Source organism: Manacus candei, unplaced genomic scaffold, assembly GCF_025592945.1.
Source record: "Manacus candei isolate 608988 ecotype Guabito, Panama unplaced genomic scaffold, ASM2559294v1 h1tg000008l, whole genome shotgun sequence".
Lineage (NCBI taxonomy): Eukaryota > Metazoa > Chordata > Aves > Passeriformes > Pipridae > Manacus > Manacus candei.
This window is the reverse complement of record NW_026138056.1, coordinates 6685278-6706772: the sequence shown is the minus strand read 5'-3', so window position 1 is coordinate 6706772 and position 21495 is coordinate 6685278. Positions and strand designations below refer to the sequence as shown.

At 38.8% G+C, this 21495-nt stretch overlaps 1 protein-coding gene across 9 annotated transcripts in view; it reads left to right on the top strand.

Annotated features, from left to right (window-relative positions):
- PTPRM (protein tyrosine phosphatase receptor type M) overlaps positions 1-16381 on the top strand; it is a 453290-nt gene extending 436909 nt beyond the window's left edge. For all 9 annotated transcript variants that reach the window (XM_051772753.1, XM_051772744.1, XM_051772735.1 and 6 more), the window contains 8 exons: positions 71-206; positions 786-935; positions 1408-1581; positions 3806-3937; positions 7004-7129; positions 8867-9030; positions 11051-11186; positions 15485-16381. In XM_051772753.1, the coding sequence (XP_051628713.1) occupies positions 71-206; positions 786-935; positions 1408-1581; positions 3806-3937; positions 7004-7129; positions 8867-9030; positions 11051-11186; positions 15485-15538 (1072 nt within the window). In that variant the 3' untranslated portion in view covers positions 15539-16381. The remainder of the gene's footprint in view (positions 1-70; positions 207-785; positions 936-1407; positions 1582-3805; positions 3938-7003; positions 7130-8866; positions 9031-11050; positions 11187-15484) is intronic.
- The last annotated feature ends 5114 nt before the right edge of the window (positions 16382-21495 follow it).

Below are 21495 nucleotides of genomic sequence, written 5' to 3'. Positions count from 1 at the left end.
GATGAACCATTACACCTCACATTTCCAGTACACACTGCCAAACATTAACTATGCTTTTCTTTTACTTCAGTGCTGGTGCTGGCAGAACTGGATGCTTCATTGTTATTGACATCATGCTAGATATGGCAGAAAGAGAAGGTGTTGTAGACATATACAATTGCGTGAGAGAGCTTCGATCCCGGAGAGTTAACATGGTGCAGACCGAGGTATTGTTAAATCTACTGGAATACTGCTTTGCAAAAACAATATTCTTCTAGCCCATAAAGATAGAGCTTTGTAGTTGGCACCCTCCAGAAAGTAGTTTATTTAATCATATGCAGAAAATAATCCCCGCAAAAACCCGAAGAATTCCTGCCCAAACAACTGCACAGTTACACTGCATTGAAGGTTCACTGTGGGGTTTTTTACAAAAAGGAAAACCACAAGTGTTTCCTCTCTGGGAAAGATTCATTCTGGAGTACATCTAGTTGAGGCTCAGTTATGTGATAGCACCTACAGATCTGCATAGAGGAATGAGAATACCAGAAACATGCTGAATTTTATTATGGAATGTTACTGCACTTCTCTAACTACTTGTAGTTAGTTTAAGTCAGTCTTTCTATACTAATTTCTAAATGAGTGGGATAACATTTTATTAGCTGTGGTTATTCCTTCTGGTCTTGCTTCAGTGCTGTTAAACTCAAGAGAGAAGTAGAAACCATATTAGTTGTTATTTTTTATTTACAAAAATACTAATACCCTAAGCTCTCTCTGTCAGTAACTATATATATTAATTACTTTACCAGGAACAGTATGTATTCATCCATGATGCTATCCTGGAGGCCTGCCTTTGTGGAGACACATCTATTCCAGCTTCTCAAGTTAGGTCTGCTTACTATGAAATGAATAAACTGGATCCTCAAACTAACTCCAGCCAAATCAAAGAGGAATTCAGGGTAAGTAGTGGCTAACATTGCCTAGAAACCATAGTTTATCTATACTAAAGACTTCTGCTTAATTGCTTGTTCATAACCATATGAATTGTGGACCAGACCTAGGAGGGAAAGACTGCAAAAAGGGAAAAATAACATGTCTGTCACTGCTCTTGACTGATGCTGAATCATGAAAGAATGCAATGGGGTAGTAGTAAAATATTCTTTTTACTCAAGGGAAATATGTTGATTCTTTCTACTGTCCTTTCTCTAGAAGGCAGGCTACTCTGCAGCTCTCTTTGAGGTTATTTTTCAGATCTGTTTGCTTCCAGGATTTTTTTTTCTTCCAAACCCTGCTGACTGTGATGTGTTTTCATTTCTCTGCATATTGATTCCCACTGAAACTGAATGCTGAGCTGATCTATTCTTAAATATTTTGGGTTGGTTTCACTGCTGTGGTAATTTTTTCGGTTGTGTTGTTTACTCTTTTTGAAAGACTTTAAACATGGTGACTCCGACACTGCGTGTAGAAGACTGCAGCATAGCGCTTTTACCACGAAATCATGAAAAGAATCGTTGTATGGATGTTCTGCCTCCAGACAGATGCCTGCCTTTCCTCATAACGATAGATGGGGAGAGCAGTAACTACATCAATGCTGCACTGATGGATGTAAGTCTCTACTATGTCATTAATAATAAAAAGGGAATAAGCAGCCCTACAAACTGAGCAATGCCAGAAAATGGAAGTCAGCATAAGAAGACTGAAATCCTTCTAGCTTGTTTTGTTTTCCAAAAGCATGGCACAAAATCTTTAAACCTCCAAGTACATTTAGGATCACACATATGTTATGTCACAGCCAAGGTTCCAAAGCCATGCGCAGAGAGCAATTTAGGGAGTTTTGATAAATTAAATCTGTCTGGATTTCTCCCTAGTGCTTGAATTTTTAACCATCTGGCCTAGGAAAACAAGAGTTACCTATTAAGAGATTAAGGCAGTTAAATAGAATAATAAGGTTTGCAGCAATATTTCAGTTCCCTTTGTTTATAATTTAAACAGTAATTAACAAAAAAGTAATTGTCTGTCAACACAAGATAGTACACAAGCCATTACTTCAGTCTTTCCATTTATTTCTGTTTGAATGAATGGTTCCTCTTCATGTGTGCGTGGATTTTTTTTCCAAGCGCACCTATGGTAATTCTAATCTACTAATAGAGTAACAGTAAAAAGACACTTAAACTGCCTTTACAGTCTGTAGATATTTGTAGTCTATTTTTGATGATTTAGAGCTGTAGTCATTACAGTTGTCAAACACATAAACAACAAGAAAACAGAGGTTAGCAAAGAACTAACACATTGTAAATGGCCTTTTTAAAAAGTGAAGCTAGGGTAATAACAGTTTATAGCAGTTTTTGAATTTCTTTCCTTCCAAGTTCTCAAAGCCTTTTGCAAAAATAAGCCTAAGTTCAAAACACTCCTGTGAAAAGGTAGGAGTAGTATCTTTATGTTTGTCTATGCAGAGAAACTGAGAACAAAAGTTTAAGTGACTTCTATAGATTCTCAGAGTAGGTCAATGACATTTCATATTAGAACAGAGCTTTCTTAATCGGCAATTTTCCAACCATGCCCTTACATTGTCTTCTTTCCTGGAGAGTTCAGCACCATTTGTTCTGTGAATTAAGTAATGCTCAGAAAGAGCCGTCCCTTAATATTTGCTTTGAAGATTCTTCCCTCTTTCACTGTTGAAACATCATCTCTGAAAGAGAGATCATAGAATCATAAAATATCCTGAGTTGGAAGGGACCCATAAGGATCATAGGATCACAGAATTTTTAGGGTTGGAAGGGACCTTTTGAGATCATCTAGTCCAACCCCCCTGCCAAGGCAAGGTCACCTAGAGCAGGTTACACAGGAACACCTCCAGGTGGGTTTTGAATGTCTACAGAGAGAGAGAGACTCCACGAGTTCCTTGGGCAGCCTGTTCCAGTGCTCTGCCACCCTCAATGTAATGAAATTCTTCCTCATGTTCAGGTTGGAACTTCTTGTGTTTTTGTTTATGGCCATTGTTCCTTGTTGTGTTGCTGAGCACCACTGAAAAGAGCCTGGCACCATCTTCTTGGCATCCAGCGGGTCAAAGTCCAAATCCTGGCCCTGCACAGGACAGCCCCAAGAATAACAACACGTGTCTGCAAATAGCTGATCAGATTGTATCTCTGTTGTGGTACAAATGCTTCAGTTCAAGGCCTGTAGAGACTTCCCCCCCTCCTTAATGAAGGCAGGGGCCCCCCATCCCAACCATGGCTCCAGTATGGCCACGCTAACCTTCTACTCAGGAGGATGTAAGTGAAAATGCTAGTTTGAGATCCGCAGTGGAAAAGTTCCAACAAACAGCTCAGTCAATGACATATTCTGGTACTAAAAGAAACAAAGAGCACTAAAATTTATCCCCTGGGTATCCTCAGTGCTGTCAGATAGACCAGAATTTCAATAATATTTCTGAAAAATAACTAGATATTTCCTTTCACAGGCATCATTCAAATTTAGAGCTAAATGCAAACATCGAAGATTAATCTGTCCATTAGCAGCTCAAAACAAACCCGTTGCTCAAAATTTTGTATGAGTTGAATTGGAAGCAACTCTATGATTTTACTCTATGCCTGTGGCATGAAATACATTTTAGAAATATAACATCTGCAGAAGTTATATTCTGCCCAAACGCGATTTATTAACTTTGAAGCATATAAGATCTCAAGAAAGAGCTGAAAACAATATATTAATTATATAGGAAATAGCAATAGTGCTTTTAGTCCCAAAGTTTTGGGGCTATGACTGACATTCTGCTAAATGAATTTTTACCTCTTACCATTCTTCTCATTGTCTCGTTACTTCTTTGCAGAGCTACAAGCAACCATCAGCTTTTATAGTTACACAGCATCCTTTACCAAATACCGTCAAAGATTTCTGGAGACTGGTCCTAGATTATCACTGCACTTCAATAGTTATGCTGAATGATGTAGATCCTGCACAAGTAAGTCCAGAAAACTGCTTCATTTAAAAGAGTAGAGCTAGTGCTTCAGCATTTCCCAAGAGCTTTAGGATGTAATTAGTTTTATAAAACAACATTAAATACTTACATGCTAAAAAATTGATCTGTAGCTTGCGGATACACTTAGGGAAAGGGGAATAAATCAGACCATCAGCAGCTTCTCCACCAAAATCTTAATGCACACACACATAAGTGCATGCGCCTGTAATTTATTCTAAGAGAACATGGTTTGGGAAGAGCTGCTAAAACCCAAAAATGATGACTGTGAAATTCTGACTCGTCTGAAACGTACTAACGATAGCCAAAAGTCACAAACAGAAGCCAACAGCTATTCATTAGCCTGCCTGATACAGGTCAATGACCTTGGTCTGCTAACCAGGGAAATAGATGTTCCCAGTGTGAAAATCTCTGTTGTGTTTTGCACAAAATTATGTTGTCATTAGCAAGGAGATAGGATCTAAACAAGATTGGAGACTAAGCTTCCTTCCTAAGAGAAAACAGGGCAATGGAACATGTGGGGGAATGTAATTACCTTACAAAAGGGTTGTACAATGCTGTAGATGTTGTTCAGAAAATTGGAAAACCGAACCTACTGGTTTGGCAGTTTAATCACTAGGATTAATCACTAAGCGTCCTAGAGCCTGGGTCGCAACTGTGCAATTCCAAGTTCTTACACAGATATAATTTCCTTAGTTCCAAAAGATCGCACCAACCCTTTGCTGGAATAATGTGATGGTAATCTGGATTCCTAATATGTAGATATTTGTTAATTATTGGTTAAGAGCAATTATAGATTTTTTATAGAAGACTGCATGTCATTTTTATTTGTGATATGATCAAAAATCTTTTTAGCTTTGTTCAGTATTGCACACACTTAGAAAAAAATTTTAACATGTAGAATTTGTTTTTAAAAGATACTAATCTTCCGTTTGGTCTTTCAAAGGAACTTGTAGGAATTCCACACGCTATTTTAAAGACCGAATTTCTGATTTCAAGCCCTTCGCTGTCTACAGGGAGAAAAAATAGAAATGAAAGACAAAACTTTTATTCATGAATCTAAGATTATTTTCTGAGTGAATAAGGAAAGACTCAAGGGAGTCAGGCTGTTAGGGACTGCTGAACAGAGTTTTTTTAATTTGTCAGATGTGTTTTGAATTTACAATAGGGCATGGCTATTTCAAGCATTTATTACCCTCACAGGATTTAAAAGCTATTGGGATATGCAGTTAATGCACCTGCCTCTGCAGTATGTTAAACCTTTTACCTCTAATGTGAGTAACAATCTTTTCATTAGGAATAAATCTCAAAACCCTCAGAGCAAACAGAAGTGGAGAGAGGGCACAGCTTATTAAAAACACGCATTACATTCAGATTTATTAATAATTACTCTTATCATTATTATTTATGTATATATGAAGTGTTTAAAGTTCTGTTTCGATATTACCATTTATGTGGATTGTTATGCTCTATTGGGAAATGAAATTCAACCCTCCACAGTGACTCTGGCTTAAAGAGAGTTGCTAGTATCACTTGCATGCAAAATGTGCAGACCTAAATGCTTTTGGTTTCTTTAGAAATTGAAAATCTTGGCTTCCTAAAACAGCTCCAGCAAACATCTTTGCTTTTTATCATTTAAGTATTTTTCAAATATCTGCAAAGCAGTATTCCTGTGTATTTGGAACATGTGTCCTAAATTGTGCACATGTTAAATGATCTGAGCACTGGAATTTGCACCGCTTGTATGCATTTTATTTTGTTATCCTGTACACTAGCATGTTTCATAAAAAAAATTTGTGAAAGATTTAGACAGTATTTGGAAAGCAGTTTGCTCAGCAGACCAAATCATAGAGGGGGGTTAAAATAAATGAAAATATGTTTTTCTACTTGAAATTCCTGGTTTTAACTTGTTAAAGTGATCTCCTGCAAATCAGACCCTGTTTTCATTTTAATTGATGTAGTAAATGATTATGTTTTCCTAAAATGTAGCCATCTCTAAACAGCTTTGTTGAGGACTAAGTGTTATAAGAAATGCAAAACAACATCTGGAGTAAATGTGATTTGTCAGCTCTGCTCTGGATCACCAACAGCAATGCAGCAGAATGAAGACCACAGCTGTTTTACTGAATGAAAATAAAAAGTTCCAAATCTGACATCAATGCTTCTGCAAGCAAACAAAATTTCATGAGTTCATATTTAATTTTGGTGAATGCTTACAAAAGCTATATGCTTGAACTGCTCTAAATATCCCTGGCAAAAAAAAAAATCATTAGGATTTTCATGAAAAAAAAATGGACAGGCAGAGTCTGTCTTCAAAAACCTCCTTTCAAAGTGTTGATTTAATCTTTAAAGTATTAACATAGATGATAATTGGTTCCTGGATTAAGCCATCATATATTATTAGAAACTAAAACTGTGCAAGATAATGGTAATATTACTTTGTGATCTTTAGGTACCTAGAACTAGTGGCTTCTGAGCACTGAAGAAAGCATGATTATATTTTCAGGTGTCATTCACAGAAGAAATTAGGCAGTTGTTGAAAATTTAAAGGAATGCTGATATTAGACGATATCATTGGTCACAGGTGAAACAGATGTGAAAGTCCTCAGTTTTGAGAATTGATGAACCCTTCATAGTATAAGTCACACATTCTAATGTAGCTTGAATTAATAGTAACCTTTCAGGGCAGTTGGAGATACCAGGCCTTTGGTCTTTAGGCTCCACACTGTCTCTGAGATATGGTAATACTTGTCAGTATCTCCTGTCTTGTCAAAATGCATTGCAGAATTAACATTGAGTGTCAGAAGTGGTTTACTACAAATACCAGAGAACAGCAAGTGCAGCAGCAAGAAATAGTATGTTCAGTTACGTGAAAAGGCATTGTAAAAGCAGAGTGCTCAAAACTGGTGGAAGATTTTGTATTTTATAACGATATTGTACTGGAATTTCAGTAATACATGCATCACAAATTAAAATACAAAAAAGTATGTTGAGGCAGCATGAAATTCAAAATGATTAACTGTATTCTTTTTTGTTCGTGGTCTTCTATAGCTATGCCCTCAGTACTGGCCAGAAAATGGAGTACACCGGCACGGTCCTATTCAGGTGGAGTTTGTATCAGCTGATTTAGAAGAAGACATAATCAGCCGGATATTTCGAATTTATAATGCAGCCAGAGTAAGGATGTTATTTGCAAAACAATTCTGTATCAGTAGATGAATTGACTCTACTCAAATCAAAAAAATGAAAGTTAAACTCACATAGAACCATTTTCATTTTTCAGCTTACTTATTTGAAAGCAATGGTGCAATACTGAGTCACACCATAATGAATGAGAAAAAAATCCTTCTATGTATAAGCAAAAAATATTTTAATGCATATCATAAGTGTGTTAAATGCAAATGAAATAAATGCAGTATTCAGACTGTATGGTAGCCAGGAAATGCTGAAACTGGTGCTGTTTTCAGCAGTTTGAAATGGGCCATCTTGCATATTTGTATCTTGTGTCATGTGAAGAAAGCTGTGCAGCAATACCAGGCATGTTTTTCAGTAGTAGTCCCAAAGTTAGTGTACATCCTGTCCCACTAAACACACTTCATAAAATATGTAAGAGCTTCAGAGGGGCAAGTGGGTTCTCATATTGAGCTTTTATGCTCCCATAAAGGTGATAGAAGACTAAACGAGGCATGTCTTTCAAGCTGAGAGGAAAAAAGATTTCACTGCAGACCAGGCAGCTCTTCTCATCCAGGGAGCCTTTGCATTGGGCAGGTATCGATCACAAAAGAGATCTGGTACCTCTCAGTACAGTGAAAGACTCCAAAAGCACACCCAAAAATATGCTAATATCCAAACAGGGAAACAGATTATAAACTTCAAGATACTTCTTTAATACTATGAAGGCCTGGTATTCTCAGTAATTGTGGCAATATGAAAACACAACCTCCAGCGTCGTTAATGTGAGCTTCAGCAGGCGCTGGGCCTGGCTGCTGTGCTTTGGGAAGAGGGGCCATCAGCTGAAAGCAACTGGACAGGAAATCAGTAAATTCCAAATTTTGACATAAAGCAGACAAAACTGGTTGGAGAACATACCTAATGCTGCATCCAGTTTGGTTTATTCCTGTATCTTGTTAATCTTACATGCTCTCTATTAACTCTTACTCTAGAGAATAAAATGTAATGTCAGCATTTCTGTGTGTTGTTCATTTTAAGAGTGGCACTAAAATGCCCTCACTTTGGACAAAAGTGGCAAATTGTAGACTACAAAACCAGTTTTCACATGCATGTTTATTATGCCCTTTTCAAAGGACTAGTTTTCTGCCACTAACACTTGTTCTATGCTCCTTTTTTTTTTAAATCACCATAAAGCAACTGTTCAGTAACATTTCACCAAAGGGGTTCTGACTGCTGCAATAGAACACAATAGAACAAAATATAGGCAGATATATGTTATAAGCCAGAAACATCTGAGGGTTCTGTTTGGTTTTTTTAATGTTTCCTGCTTCAAAATATCTTGAAAGCTTTTGACCTTTCTTACAAAAAAAGACAGAAACACATAAACGTTCTTAAAATTGCTGAAGCATGTATGTGAAAAGGGTATATAACTGAAGTTGTGTTGCAGCTCCATCTTTGCTACCAAGTTCCTGCTATAATATTAATTAATTATTTGCTTGATCATGCAGCTGTACTATTGCTCTATTCCAGACTATTTGTATAGCACCGTATTTAAAAATTCTTGTTCTAATAACTTAGTTGGAAATTAGAAGTCATAAGTCCTCAAGAGCAGTTGAAATTACATTAGCAGTTTGTTAGCAATCATCTGCTTGAACAACTTTCCTTGTTGATTCAAATATCTAAATTATTTCCCCCCCCCAAAAATGCTGTTATTTTTCCTGCTTTTTTTCTGAATCTCTACAGCCCCAAGACGGCTATCGGATGGTGCAGCAGTTCCAGTTCCTGGGATGGCCCATGTACAGAGACACTCCAGTTTCTAAGCGCTCCTTCTTGAAGCTGATCCGTCAAGTGGATAAGTGGCAGGAAGAATACAATGGGGGAGAGGGACGCACAGTTGTACATTGCTTGTAAGTACTGGAAAAGGAAGAGAGAAAGTAGGGGAATACTGTTACAGAATTTATGCCAGATTTTAAAAGATTAGTGAAGAGATGAAGAGGCATCTATCTATTCTGGAACTGCATAATACAGTATTGCATAATTCCCTCTCTGTCCTTTGTTAGACCCCTGTGAGAAGATGATGGGTACAAGTCAACTCTATTTTATATAAAAATGTCCAGGGACTTTTGCAAATGGAAAAGTTGCATATTTATTCAGAGTAAATCAGAATTGTACCTTCAGAACAATGTACCTTTTATTTCTAGAGATAAGAACTGTAGAAATAGGTAGCATTGAAGGGTGATTTCTCTTCCACTCATAAAGCACGGAAGCAAAAGTGGTGTGATAGACCAGTTACGATGATGCTGTAATTGCCTTACCTTTCTCTAATACTGTTATATATTTTTGTCCTCCTGTGATTTTGTGATCCACTGATGCAGACTCTCATCCACTCTGCCACCATCCTCCTTTTGATGTGGTTTAATACCTGTACATGCTGTTTGCTCTCGGCAGTAGCCGATCTTCTGAGACGAAGTCTTCAGTGCTTGAAGTTATATTTGTCTTCCTCCAAACATCTGTTTAAAGGTGCTGCCATGATGGAGAAGGGTCATGGTAATAGGAAAACCATGTTCAAAAGTTGGGACCCCATGTTAGAATGATGGAGGAAAATCTAAGAATATAATAATAATTCCCAGTATCACTGACCTTGAACAAGTCATTGCTCTTCAGTTTCTCCATCTGTAGAATGGGGATAATAATACTTTCATCAAAGAAGCATTGTGCAGTGTGATTAATTAATGTTTTGAGATCTTTAGCTGAAAAGATCCTTTTGAAGTGCAAATTACTGTTATCTCTGAGGTGGCTGATGATATTAAATAGTTGTACAACATCACACATGCGTCACTTCCAGGCAGTAAAGAAAGAAAAAGCTCTAATATAATCCTTTTAAATTACTTTATTTTAATTAAAATTCTCAGAGTCCCACAATATCAGGCAATGTTTTGGCAGCAGAGAGCATTCTTTTCATACTGCCTGGATGTGACAGATGTGCAATGTTGTATCTTCCTTTGAAAATCAACCATTTGCGAAGCTGGTTTGAAAGACCTGCTACCTAACTAGTCTGCACTCTGGTAATTATTAAGGTTTATTATTTTCGGTGAAGCGCAGCCTGAAAATTCTGATTAGAATTGCGGTAGAAATAATGGGGTTTCCAGAAAGAAAGAGATTCTCTTGAAGATTAAAAATAACCACGGATAAAGTGTTATTAAATGCTGTATTTGATCATGCGTATGAGCATTTGTGCCTGGCTCCTTTGTTAGCAAGTCACTTTGGGTTCTCATCCTCTGATACTGTGGGTGGAGGGGAACTAGATACACTTTTTAAAAGCAGTCCTTTCGAAAAAAGTTATCCCCTCTGCCTGCTGCCAGTGGGTGAGAGCATCAGCCAGGGGAACATGGCAGCAGCAGCCAGTGCCATACCAAGTGTGCAGCCACCAGACAGACTCCCACAGATGAAATTTCTGGTGCTTTTGCTGTTCCTCTGAAATGCCCTTGCATCCAGAAGCAAAGCACTAGGATCCGGAATAAAAGAACTCAGAGATTCGCTTTCTCTATAACATTTCCAGGCCTGATGCTCATTGCAACCATGTGTGTTTACAGTGCAAAACAGCGTTGAACTGAATCTAAAAGGACTTTGTCCCTATTTTAGCATCGCTGTCTCTAGTGTTCACTAAAGAGTGGTGTAAAACTCAGCCATTCAATTCCCTTCAGGCTGTCAGCCTGCTGAATTCTGAATCACAGCTTTGAGATCTTTCATCACATTAATTTCAATTAAAATGTGTGTTTTGCCTAGAGTTCAGTAGCCTTTGAGGCCAGGAATGCTCTGTGGCTTCTCCCTGCTGGAACTCATGCGTTCTGTAGCCATCCCTGTTGCTGTACAAACTTGTAACATAGACTCAATTGTAACCGAGCCATTTTATCGCTTTTATTGTAGGAATGGAGGTGGCCGCAGTGGGACATTTTGTGCAATCAGTATTGTTTGTGAAATGCTTCGACATCAGAGGGCTGTTGACGTATTCCATGCTGTGAAAACACTGAGGAACAATAAGCCTAACATGGTGGACCTTCTGGTATGAGCTTTTTAACTGCACCACTAAATAGAAAATGTTCCTTTTTCTCAGAAGACTCAGTAAGATTTCCAGGATTTGAAATGGGAGTTGTTCACAAAGCAAGCAAGTCATTTTCAAAGGGGATAATGAAGTCACTTCACTTGTAAGAGTATTTTTACACTGCTTTTTTCCCAAGGAGACTTTGTCTCCATTCGTTTGAATTTTTTAAGAGTTTTAAACTTTCAGATGAACATCCTTATTAATTTTCTTTTCTAGCAGACTGAGCCAAGTGGAGAGCAGCCCTTGCATGGTAGAAATAATAGTTATGTAAAATGAAATGCCAGATTTTCAAATTATATATTTTATAAATAGCTTAATCGCCTAATATTTATCAAAGCCATGAATTTCAGTTTGACATCCAGAATATTGCATTTAATTATGGTTGCTCTATCTCATAGAAAGATTAAAGAAGTTCAGAAACAGGGGGCCATGTGCAATTATTTTCCTAGAGAGTGTTTTATGAGCTTTTTTTTTGAAAGGAGAATTGCTGAAGTGCCAGCTGCTATGCCAGAAGAACTGCAGAACAGCTTAAACCAGCAGGTTCTTACACTCCAGTGTGTAGTTTTGTACTTGGGGATGGGTGTAGTGTAATAACCTGTTCTGAAACCTGGGCTATAAAAGACACTGTTTTACAACATCCTGCTGCAGAGGTGGCTGCTTAAGAGGCAGCTGTATTTGATTTAACGTCATAGTCAGGAGGAAGCAGCATCTGGGTGCTTTCAGGGATGCTAACCCAATCCGATCCAATTTTGCAAGTGCTGGTTAAACAAGTTTGGGTCATTTTAGCAACTTTTCTACAGCATGCCCAGGGTGAGGCAGGAGGCATCTCCCTAAGATGACCCAAGCTCTTGTAATTTTAGGGGAGATCCCCCCTCAGGTGAGCTAACAATGTCCAAGTGCAAAACACACTGGAGAATGGGCAGAAAGACTGAGGTTTTCAGGTGCATGTGGAGATGGGCAGGGATATCCACCTCCCCACCACATGTATCACTGTGCCCCATCTCTCACGTGGAAGAAGAGATGTAGCTGCCACCACATCCCCCATCTCAGTGCTCCCTTCCAGCCTGCCTGTGAAGTCCGAGACCCTCCCCTGGCCCTGCTCTGGCCAGGCACATGGAAAAAGACCAGATTTTGTCAGCTATGCAAAGCAAGGAGCGGGAATTACAAGCAGTACCATAGGACCATGAGCCAGCAATGTGGAACTGTGAATCTTGAATCAGCGAGAAACTACCAAGCTTTCACTAGGGAGGGAGCAGCTTAGTTTGCTTCTTTTCCTCTAGTTTATATTCTCAGGAGGAGAATCATCATGCTGAGAACCATACATTTTTATTTCCTAGATATTAAGAAAAATGTCCTACATCTTCATTCAAGTAGTATAGTTTGGACAGAGACTTGGCAGGCCTGCTGTTCCCCATTCTCCCAGAGCTCAAGTCCACAGAACACACTGATATCTTATTCATTTATTTTATAGAAATAAAAAAGAAAATTACCTGTGTGAAGATGTACAGTTGAAGAAAATGCTCTCTATAAATTCCCATTTGTGACAGTTCTCCAGCTATGGATTTGTCAGGCAGTTGTCTCCATTTTGCAGAAGAGAATTTTTTTAATCAAAAGCTAAGTGTTTTATTTTAGAATATAAAAGTACCTTTTAGTAAATTGAGAGTGTTATTGAGAATATCTGGAAGGCATTGAAAGGCCTTGTAGGGACTTTTTTTTTTTGAAATTTCAAAGCACTTGTGAAGGAGATCAGTATTGTCTTTCTTATTTTACAGACAGCGAAATGGAGGCAGGGGACAATCAGAATTTTCCCCATTATCACGTAATGCACTGACTGAGCAGAGTTAGAATGACATCTCTTCAGTCTTGGTCTGCTACCTTGTAGGAACAAATATTTGAATTAGCAAGGTTTTGATTTTCAAGTAGATTGCTTCATGGTATAAGGGAATTGCGACACATGATTTTTTTTTCCTACTCCTGTTACTGAATTTATCCTTTATGACCTTTCTTACATTAATCTGTCTTTGCCTCAGTTTCCATATCTGAAAAGTGAGAACAATAATATTCATTTACCTTGTAAAATTTTATGGTAAAAGATTAAATGCTCAGAATCATGACAGTATTTCACAAAAATAGTTTTAAGACTGCTCTATCAATACCTGTTGGACACTTTCTGACAAGCTAAAAGGCCATCTTTACATCCATACTTAGAGATTCATCTCTTATTTCATTGAAACCTTTGGTTTTCCTCCAAGTGTAAAAATTTGAATACCACATCCATACAATATGGAAATCTGTGAAATTTTTCAGCCATCATACAAGGTAACACTTGGTATTACAAAATCTCTATTATGGAATGCCCAGAGCATTTTGTGATAAATGTTGTTCTACTTACCTGTAGTTGTCCTAGAAAAAAATTTTAAATATACCTCTTTTAATATCCACTGTCAAGTGAATAATAAAAATGTACAAAAGACACTCATGAGTGAAGACAATGGGAAATAATATATGTTTGCTCTTTAAGACAGGTATCCTGTTTACTAAAAATGACATTTATTCAGCTGGATCAGTAAATCAGCATAAAATGAGCATGGACGATTGGAAGTGGATGAGTGGCTGATCTCTTGTTTTGATCTGTTTTATAGTTACAGAATAATTTCCATTTATTTAGAAACATATATGCAATAAAAGCAGAAAAGGGATTTACATAATACTCCTTTCCTTTCTACTTTTTTTTATTCTTTTCTCATTCTGAAGAAGGCACAAGCAGTTTATGGAACCTTGCAGCATCTTAAAACCTCACATACAACTCATTTATGACTTAGGTTATATGTAAACCTTAGTTTCTTTTAAAGTCAAACCTCTCAACAAAAGAACTTGGAAATGGTCCATGCTTGTTGATGGCTTTTTGATTATCGTAATAGCACGTGGTCTTCCACATGTTAAGGTGGACTCTATTCTCAGCTAAAATGTGACCCAAAGACACAAGTACAGGCCAAAAGACTTAATCCTCTAAAATATTTACTTCAATGAAAAGAGTAATTGTCATCTTCCTACTTGTGATGTGGGGATGGGGAAGGCTGAGTGCTGTCAGCTAGTTAAGTCTGTTGTTGTTCCTAGATGACAGTATGTGCCTAGTTATCTTTTCATTAATTGATTAAAGTGCATAAGTGAAAGAGGCATTTCAGTATCAGAAATAGTCATAAAACTGGCAGGTGTTTCCAAATTGAATTTTCAAAAGCCAGAGCCCTTGGATTCTGGGAATCTGCACCTACTGTTTCTTTCAGGTTTTTTGTTTCATTTGAATGTTTATAGTATTGTGAGTAGCAAGAATGAAAACATAAGAAGGATATTTGTGCATATACAAAACTGTGAAGGCATCAGTGACTGCATCATTTAAAAGTTGCATCATTAAATTTGCAGAGTGGGCAAAGGTCAGTCAAAAGCATTTGGCTTCTCTGTTCTGCTGAAGATGTGAAGAGGGCCAAGGCATGACCATTTGTCCCTGAAGGATGCAGACTGGGTTTGCATCCTTCAGGAAGGGGATTTCCCTAGGATTTACTCTCTTTCCACACAGTTGCAAGTAAAAACAGCAGGTCTGTGTTTGGAGCACAGGGATGGCCCCGGAAAACTTACTCTGGGTAAAAGAGAGCTGTTAAGAACCTAACTTGTGCATCATGGTTAATTGTTAAAAATAAACTGGAATGAATTCAAGTAATTTAGCTCAGGCTTGATCTCACAAGCCTGTTGTACTGGATAGGGGACAGACTTTCAGATTGGGTCCAGGCTGCATGTAGAGGACCAGCAGTAAGTGGCTCTTGCCCTGAAATGTAGCAAGTGTATGAGTGACATTAAAATAAAAGTTACAATCTGGGAACCACTAAACACGGGATCTATTTTAAGATAAACATTTCCAGGGAGGAATTTCAATAGCTCCAATTCTGGTAAAGGGCTACATGAGCATTTTGACAGATGACAGAAGGGTTGCAAGTCAATGTGCTTACATACAGCCAGTTTTTCTCATGCAAGTGTATTAGAGCAGCTGAATACACATCTAGCATAAGCAGTACTGTAAATTACCATGTGTAGTGTCTATTGTCTGGTTAATATAAAGATTTTCTTATCTGAATATAAATTGGATTTGCAAACTGGTTCCCATTAACGACAGCTGATAGTAAATAATTTCAACAGAAGAGAAATATTGATCCCCTTAATTAAGTTTCTTCAGTAACTGACTTTGTGGTTTTCTTTTGATTTTTCAGGATCAATACAAATTCTGCTATGAAGTGGCTTTGGAATACTTGAATTCTGGCTGATTGTATAAACAGCACAGACAAAGTTCCTCCTTTCACCACCACAAACAAAGCAAGTCGCTTCATGATATCTTTGTAAATGAGATGAAGACTTCTCAGTGTTATGCTTATACTGCTTTGTATAATTGGCTCTTTTTAAGAGCCCAAAAACATGTTTATAAAACCGCTTGCACTGCCCGTTTCCCACCATAATGCCGCTGCTTGACACCCATATGAACGTACACCAAACCACATGGCAGTTGTTGAACACCGTATTCATACATAGCCATTGATGTGGTGAAGCAGCATAGTCCTCTGGTAAATAAGAGAGCACAATTATATTCTTATGAAGGAATTTGTACTTTTCTGTTATATTTCGTCGCCTGTGATTCTCAGTTATTGTCACAGCCTAGTGTACATTTCTGTTCTGTGGAGAATGCTGTCTGGCATTTTGATAATATATTATTTTAGTTATATTTGTATTCTAACACGTGCATAATAAATTAATCATATGTAGCTTATCTGAACTAACAGAAAGAAATGTACCAAATCATGTTAACTTTGTTGAGTTGTAATTTCTATCCACTTTGTCCCATTTCAGAGAGAGAATCTTGAGTGAAATACAGTTAGGAAATGCAAAATACAGGATGTTCAGATTAATATATCCAAAGCTTTTTCATTTGTTTATATTGTAAATATTTTTTGATTTCATCAAATTATTTATTCATTAAAATGATTTTTTTGTGAAGCACAGTGAGTGACAATCATTTTTATTAAGCCCTGGAAATGCTTACTGTATGATAGTGTAAACATTTGTTTACCTTGTATGGATTCTCAGCTCAATAAATAATTACATACATGATAAAATCTCGTTTAATTTAGTATCTCTTGGCATCTGAGAGCCTTCAACTAAGCCTCTTTTCAGATTAAATCTAGTAAATACTGAGCTACCTCCAGAGCGTGTTTATTATGTTATCCAGTGTTGATCCAGCCAATAGCAAGGTCATAGAATCATAGAATCACGGAATAATAGAATGGCAAAGACCTTAAAGATCATCTAGTCAACCCCCCTGCCATGAGCAGGGACATCTTCCACTAGGCTAGGTTACTCAGAGCCACATCCACCCTGGCCTTGAACACTTCCAGGGATGGGGCATCCACAACTTCCCTGGGCAACCTGTTCCACCCTCACAGTAAAGCACTTCTTCCTAATACCTAATCTAAACCTACTCTCTTTCAGTTTGAAGCCATTCCCTCTTGTCCTCTCACTACATGCTCTTGTAAAAGTCCTTCTCCATCTTTCTCCTAGGCTCCCTTCAGGTACCGGGAGGTCGCAATTAAGTCACCCTGAAGCCTTCTCTTTTCGAGGCTGAATAAACCCAATTCTCTTAGCCCTTCCTCATAGGAGAGGTGCTCAGTTTGTGTAATCAACTTGGTAGCCCTCCTCTGGACTTGGTCCTACAGGTTGATGTCCTTCCTGTGCTGGGGACCCTGCAAGCCAAATGCAGCACTCCAGGTGGGGTCTCACCAGAGCAAAGTTGTGCCATGCCAGTATATAAAAGAGATGGAACATATGTTTCAAGATGCACGTGCACAAATGAAGAACCTGAAAGATGCCCTGCTCTGAAGAAGAGATGATGTTGGGCTAGTGGTGCTCAGTCTTGTCACAGCATCCCTCTGCAGCCCTGGGCATTCCCTGCCATTCGCTCTGTGTCTGCTGCTGCTGCTGCGAAAGGGGTGACGGTGCACTTGTTCTTGGTAAGAATGACTGCAATTCCTCTTCTTAAAGATGTTAAAGATACCAATACTAGAGTGACTGGGGGGGGGGGGGGAAGTTGTTAAAAATTTCATGAAACTACTGTTACTAGAGTTGTTGTCAGTACTGCCACTGGACAAGTTAAAGCATTAAAGCTCTTGCCTGTCCTACGAATAGCTTTGCTGACCTTCCACTGCATTTGAATGGTTCCCCTTCAGACACGCACAGGTGTCTGAACATGCTGGGAATTACCTGGTGTTTATGGATGCAGGAGGTGCAGCAACAAAGCAGCAAAAGGGAGAAATGAGCCAGAAATGGTTTGTTCCACCATCTGCTGGAACTGCAGAACTTCGTCTCATCCAGAAGTGTCAAGGAGACATTGCAGGCAGAGCAACTGCTCAATACTGAAGCCTTCCAAAGCTATATGGGAAACCAAATTCAAGGAAGTGTCAGACTGCACAGTATTTCAGCTCTTAAAATGATCCTTTTAACGTGCTAGCCATCTGGAATGGGGGCAGTAGCTATATAAATGTATCAGTCAACATGTTTTGAGAACCTCTGAATCTAACAGATCCAGCTTGGACAGAATGACTCACAGCTTGTCAACTCCCAGTTCAAAACCACTCCCAAAATTCAGATCTGAAGACACGAGGATAGGTTTCCTCTGCAGCTGGAAAGCATCTCTTTTAAAATTGCTTTAAAATGTAGCTGGCACATACTGGCCATTGCTATAAATTGCACAGAGGTACTGAAGAACTTAGCAAAACCAACCCCAGTCCTGAGAAGAATGATGGCCCTTGGATAAACCTTCAGCCTGTTGCAGAATGTGCTCTGATTCATTTTAGAAGCCTAGTGTTAGGAAACAAAATCAAAACCTCTAACATCATATTCCTCACTACCATCTTGACAGACCAGGTATGCCAGCCAAGCATGCTTCTTTGTAATAATTATGGTACCATAAAAAGTTGGGATCTGTGATGTATCCATTGAAATACATGTGGGCATGTCTAGTGTTTCAAAAAGTATAAGACAGATAGTGTGCCAAAGGAACCCTTGAACAGAAGGTGATGCCAGCAATGTGATCCCAAATGTGAATGAGATTGAAATGGAGCAAGAGTTGTGGGTATCTCTCCTGAAGACAGAAACTGCCCATGTCAGGCAGACATTATTCTACCTGCTGTACTCTTGCAGACATTCCTTGCACAGGTAAGTCTTTGGTAGTGAGGGATGGAAGGAGATGAGGAGAAAAGAGTTTTGCAGTGTTTCTTATTGTTTCACTGATATTTCTTTTTTTTCCCTAATTCTTTCCACATAGGCATAAGTCAGAAGTTATAGGGTATATGTTACAGTCTGTCTGATGTGGTTCGAAAAGGCGTTCTGTGAACTACAATGCCATAAAACTGGAGCCAGCTAAAGAAAGCACAGCAAGCAGCTTTGTGTCTTCATTCTCACACTACAGCTATCAATCAGTACAAATGATAGAGAAATCCAGGCTTAGGTAAAACAATATTTTGGCAAGAAGAAAAAACAGGTGAAGATGATGAGACATCTGGAGCACCTCTCCTATGAAAAAAGGCTGAGAGAGATGGGGTTGTTCAGGCTGGAGAAGAGAAGACTCCAGGGAGACCTTACTGCAGCCGTTCAGTATTTAAAGGGGGCTTACAGGAAAGATGGTGACAGACTTTGTAGCAGGGCCTGTTACAATAGGATGAGGGGTAATGGTTTTAAACTAAAAGGGTGTCAATTTAGATTAGATATTAGGAAGAAATTTTTTCAAATGGAGGTGGCAAAACTGGAACGGGTTGCCCAAAGAGGTGGTAGGTGCCTGGAAACATTCAAGGGTTCAGGTTGCACGAGGTTCCGAGTAACTTGATCTAGTGGAAAGTGTCCCTGCCCATGGCAGTGGGTTTGGACTACTGTATTCCAGTGTAAACCATTCTATAATTCAGGAGTTAGGAACAGAGAAAATATAAGGAATCAGAAGGGAGGAGAAAGACAATATCAACATGGGGGGTTGGTATTCAAGAACTTTGAAAGTCATCTGGAATGTGCCATTTTAGACGAGACAACAAAAGTGGCAGCCACTGTAAGTGTTAATAAACCAAATTCCCTTTTCAGAAGAAAGTTACACAAATGCAAGCCCAGTAGAGCTGCAGAACTTAGGGAGACGTCAGTCTGAGTCTGGAACAGAGGAAGAGATGTTTTCTTCAATGCCCAATATATAAGATGTATATAACTGAATAAAAAAAAATACTTTAAATGGTCACCCAACTCGTCATCTCTCTAGGACTTGAGGTAGATGATTTTTGTTAAGCTATTCTGAAAGAACAGCAGTGGGGATGGTGAGAGAAGTGATCACATGCAGGTAAGCTGTATCTTTGTAACATCAAGGCTCCTGACAGATTCCTGGGATTCTTTATCAGCAAAATGAGTTTGTCACTGGCAGGTACCTTCATGGAGTACTAACTAGCTTAAGGACTACATCTAGTAAGGTTAAAAATTAAAACAGAAAAAACTTCTTAACCAGCTGTACGCAGTGTTTCTCAAAAGGGTGTCTGTGCCACAAAGAGTTGATCTGAAGGTACTATGCAGCATCAAGACCATCTTCATTTTGGGTTTCTCCTTCATCTGGTTAGGGCTCATCTTTAATCTCTCTGAATTTTTTTTCTTTTTATTTCACTGTATATAGGTCTTCCCCCAGGTCCAGCTGCTTACTGTGCATGCTCCTTCTCAGTCCTTTAATGGCATGTAGCGAAGACATAACAGACTTGGTTTTGACATGTGGCAATGAAGATAAATTGACACTTCCAGCAGCAGGTATTCCAGGCATTTTCCTTTGGAGAGGCCTGTAGAGGCTGTAATGGCAGTAGCAAACCTAAAGCCCCTTGGCATTACTCACTCCAAAACACTCACAGCAAGATCAGCTCCTAAGTGTCCTTTCATTGTTGTATTGTGTCTCATCTCTTCTCCCCCTGCCCTCTCCATCATATCAAGGATGACTAAAGGAAAGTAAGTTTCAAAGTTTACTTGAGTTTTTATAGCCTCATTAGCTTTCTGATTCAAAGGCAATTTGGTTGCTCTACCTCCCAAAGTAACTTCAAGAAGTTGTGCATTTGCTTTCAGAATCACTGTAACAGAATGATTTGTCAGATTATTTTACATTTATTGTTGGGTTTGCATTTTTTTTATCAACTTGGATCCTTGAACTACAAAATCTCATGCAGCCCATATCTCACGTGAGACATGAAGCTTTATTAAAAGAAAAATAAATTAGGAATGGAAGAAAATTTTACAGCTTACGTCTATTGTGTGATGCTTATTAAGGAAGACAATGACCACTGTCAATTTTAGGGGCACAGTACCAGTAAAACCCAACAGATCATGTGAAAAATAATGTTCTTTCTAATGCATCTCATTTGTTTGGTTGATTTTTGTAGACCTTGTCTATATGGTGAAACTGATGGGTGCATTTGCATTGCCTCAGCCAGTCGCATGCTCTGCCTACAGGAGCTTTCTGTACACCACTGGCATGAAGGGGCTTGTTCTGCACACCCCCACTCAGCTGGCGACAGTCCCCTTCAGCATCCCAGCCCACATTAATGGAGGAACCTCTCCAAAGCCTTGTCAACCCTTTGCAAACTGCAATAAACAGCAACAGCAAAATGCCTTCCTCACTTCTGCTGGGTATTTCCAAGCAGACTTTTCCGCCAAAGGCTGAAAAGGCAACTCCTGCATTGCTTATTTCTCCAAACTCACCTGATCTGCTCCAATCCTGAAAGCCATCCTCTGCTGTCCCCACTTCCTCCAGTCTGTCTTTCCAGCTCCTCACCCACTCTCAGAGCAAGGCTGTCCCATCTCCACCTCCAAGGGCCTTCCTGGAAGATTCATTGCCCTCTAGTGCTCCCTCTTCCTTCCCAGTCCTGTCACCAGAGCATGTGATGCTCTTTCTGAGTAATATGCCTTGAGATAGATAGAAGGGTGATTTGAGTCTGGAAGAGGTTGAGGTCTACAAACACTCTATCATGTTTTTTTTTAATATTGCTGATAGTATTCAATGTACAAAGGCACAGGAAAAATAGGCTTCGACAATGAAGAGTGAGAGTGATGCTTGTTGTAGCTTGTCTGAGGGAATGTGTCAGGGGAGATTAATATCTCATGTTCACTGGCAGTCTTTCCAAGCAATGGTATTTTTACTCCTGAAACTCTTGTATTGATGTGTTTTTAG